The sequence below is a fragment of the Salvelinus fontinalis genome, chromosome 15, assembly GCF_029448725.1.
Source record: "Salvelinus fontinalis isolate EN_2023a chromosome 15, ASM2944872v1, whole genome shotgun sequence".
In the NCBI taxonomy this organism is placed as follows: Eukaryota; Metazoa; Chordata; class Actinopteri; order Salmoniformes; family Salmonidae; genus Salvelinus; species Salvelinus fontinalis.
Genome location: NC_074679.1, coordinates 2,791,064 through 2,793,563, shown reverse-complemented (window position 1 = coordinate 2,793,563; position 2,500 = coordinate 2,791,064). Strand labels below are relative to the sequence as shown.

General features: G+C 43.1%; 1 protein-coding gene across 1 annotated transcript in view; it reads right to left on the bottom strand.

Annotated features, from left to right (window-relative positions):
• Positions 1–2,500, bottom strand: part of LOC129811267 (papilin-like) — a 116,748-nt gene that overhangs the window by 33,728 nt on the left and 80,520 nt on the right. The window contains exon 18 of the mRNA XM_055862439.1: positions 2,389–2,476. Within this exon, the coding sequence (XP_055718414.1) occupies positions 2,389–2,476 (88 nt within the window). The remainder of the gene's footprint in view (positions 1–2,388; positions 2,477–2,500) is intronic.

Sequence of the window (2,500 nt, the reverse complement as noted above, 5' to 3'; positions counted from 1 at the left end):
TCTCTCTCGCCATAACACTTCTCTCTCTCCATAACACTTCTCTCTCTCCATAACACTTCTCTCTCTCCATAACACTTCTCTCTCTCCATAACACTTCTCTCTCTCCATAACACTTCTCTCTCTCTCTATAACACTTCTCTCTCTCCATAACACTTCTCTCTCTCTCCCTATATATACAGTATATATATACAGTGGAAGTCGGAAGTTTACATACACTTAGGTTGGAGTCATTAAAACTAATTTTTCAAACCCTCCACAAATTTCTTCTTAACAAACTATAGTTTTGGCAAGTCGGTTAGGACATCTACATTGTGCATGACACAAGTAATTTTTCTAACAATTGTTTACAGACAGATTATTTCACTTAGAATTCACTGCATCACAATTCCAGTGGATCAGAAGTTTACATCCACTAAGTTGACTGTGCCTTTAAACAGCTTGGGAAATTCCAGAAAAATTATGTCATGGCTTTAGAAGCTTCTGATAGGCTAATTAAGATAATTTGAGTCAATTGGAGGTGTACCTGTGGATGTATTTCAAGGCCTACCTTCAATCTCAGTGTCTCTTTGCTTGACATCATGGGAAAATCAAAAGAAATCAGCCAAGACCTCAGAAAAAAAATTATAGACCTGCACAAGTCTGGTTCATCCTTGGGAGCAATTTCCAAACGCCTGAAGGTACCACGTTCATCTGTACAAACAATAGTACTCAAGTATAAACACCATGGGACCACGCAGCCCTCATACCGCTCAGGAAGGAGACGCGTTCTGTCTCCTAGAGATGAACGTACTTTGGTGCGAAAAGTGCAAATCAATCCCAGAACAACAGCAAAGGACCTTGTGAAGATGCTGGAGGAAACAGGTACAAAAGTATCTATATCCACAGTAAAAACGAGTCCTAAATCGACATAACATGAAAGGCCGCTCAGCAAGTGTCACGACTTCCGCAGAGGTCGGTCCCTCTCCTTGTTCGGGTGGCGTTCGGCGGTCGACGTCACCGGTCTTCTAGCCATCGCCGATTCACCTTTCATTTTCCATTTGTTTTGTCTTGTTTTCCTGCACACCTGGTTTGCAGTCCCTCATTACTCGTCTTGCATATAACCCTCTGTTTCCCCCCATGTCTGTGTGTGGAATTGTTATGTGTAAATGTATGTGTACTCCAGGCTGGTTTGCACCTGGTTATTGTAACCCGTGTGTTTAGTTTTCTGAGTGCTGTGTTTTGTTCGCCTCAATATAGGGCTCCGTTTGCTACCCATTTCTGCTCTCCTGCGCCTGACTTCCCTGCAGCCAGTTACGCACTCCTTTACAGCAAGGAAGAAGCCACTGCTTTAAATCCGCCATAAAATAGCCAGACTACGGTTTGCAACTGCACATGGGGACAAAGATCGTACTTTTTGGAGAAATGTCCTCTGGTCTAGAACTGTTTGCCCGTAATGACCATCGTTATGTTTGGAGGAAAAAGGGGGAGGCTTGCAAGCCGAAGAACACCATCCCAACTGTGAAGCACGGGGGTAGCAGTATCATGTTGTGGGGGTGCTTTGCTGCAGGAGGGACTGGTGCACTTCACAAAATAGATGGCATCATGAGGAGGCAACATTATGTGGATATATTGAAGCAACATCTCAAGACATCAGTCAGGAAGTTACGCTTATAAATTGGTCTTCCAAATGGACAATGACCCCAAGCATACTTCCACAGTTGTGGCAAAAGACACAAAGTTAAGGTATTGGAGTGGCCATCACAAAGCCCTGACCTCAATCCCATGGAAAATTTGTGGGCAGAACTGAAAAAGCATGTGCGAGCAAGGAGGTCTACAAACCTGACTCAGTTACACCAGCTCTGTCAGGAGGAATGGGCCAAAATTCACCCAACTTATTGTGGGAAGCTTGTGGAAGGCTACCCGAAACGTTTGACCCAAGTTAAACAATTTAAAGGCAATGCTACCAAATACTAATTGAGTGTATGTAAACTTCTGACCCACTGGGAATGTGATGAAGGAAATAAAAGCTGAAATAAATAATTCTCTCTACTATTATTTTGACATTTCACATTCTTAAAATAAAGTGGTGATCCTAACTGACCTAAGACAGGGAATTATTACTCTGATTAAATGTCAGGAATTGTGAAAAACTGAGTTTAAATGTATTTGGCTAAGATGTATGTAAACTTCTGACTTCAACTGTATATATAACACTTCACTCACTCTGTCTCTTGATAAAACTTATCTCACTCTCTCTATAAAACTTCTCTCTATCTCTGTCTCTCCCTATAACACCTCTCTCAGGTCCTTGCTTACCGTGGGCTGGACAGGAGAGACATGTTCCCAGACAACCCTCCTACTCTCTATCTCTGTCTCTCCCTATAACACCTCTCTCAGGTCCTTGCTTACCGTGGGCTGGACAGGATGGACATGTTCGAGACAACCCTCCTTGTTGAGTCCCTGTGATGCAGACACACCATCCCTGCAACACCCATACCTGACAGACAGACAGACAGACAGA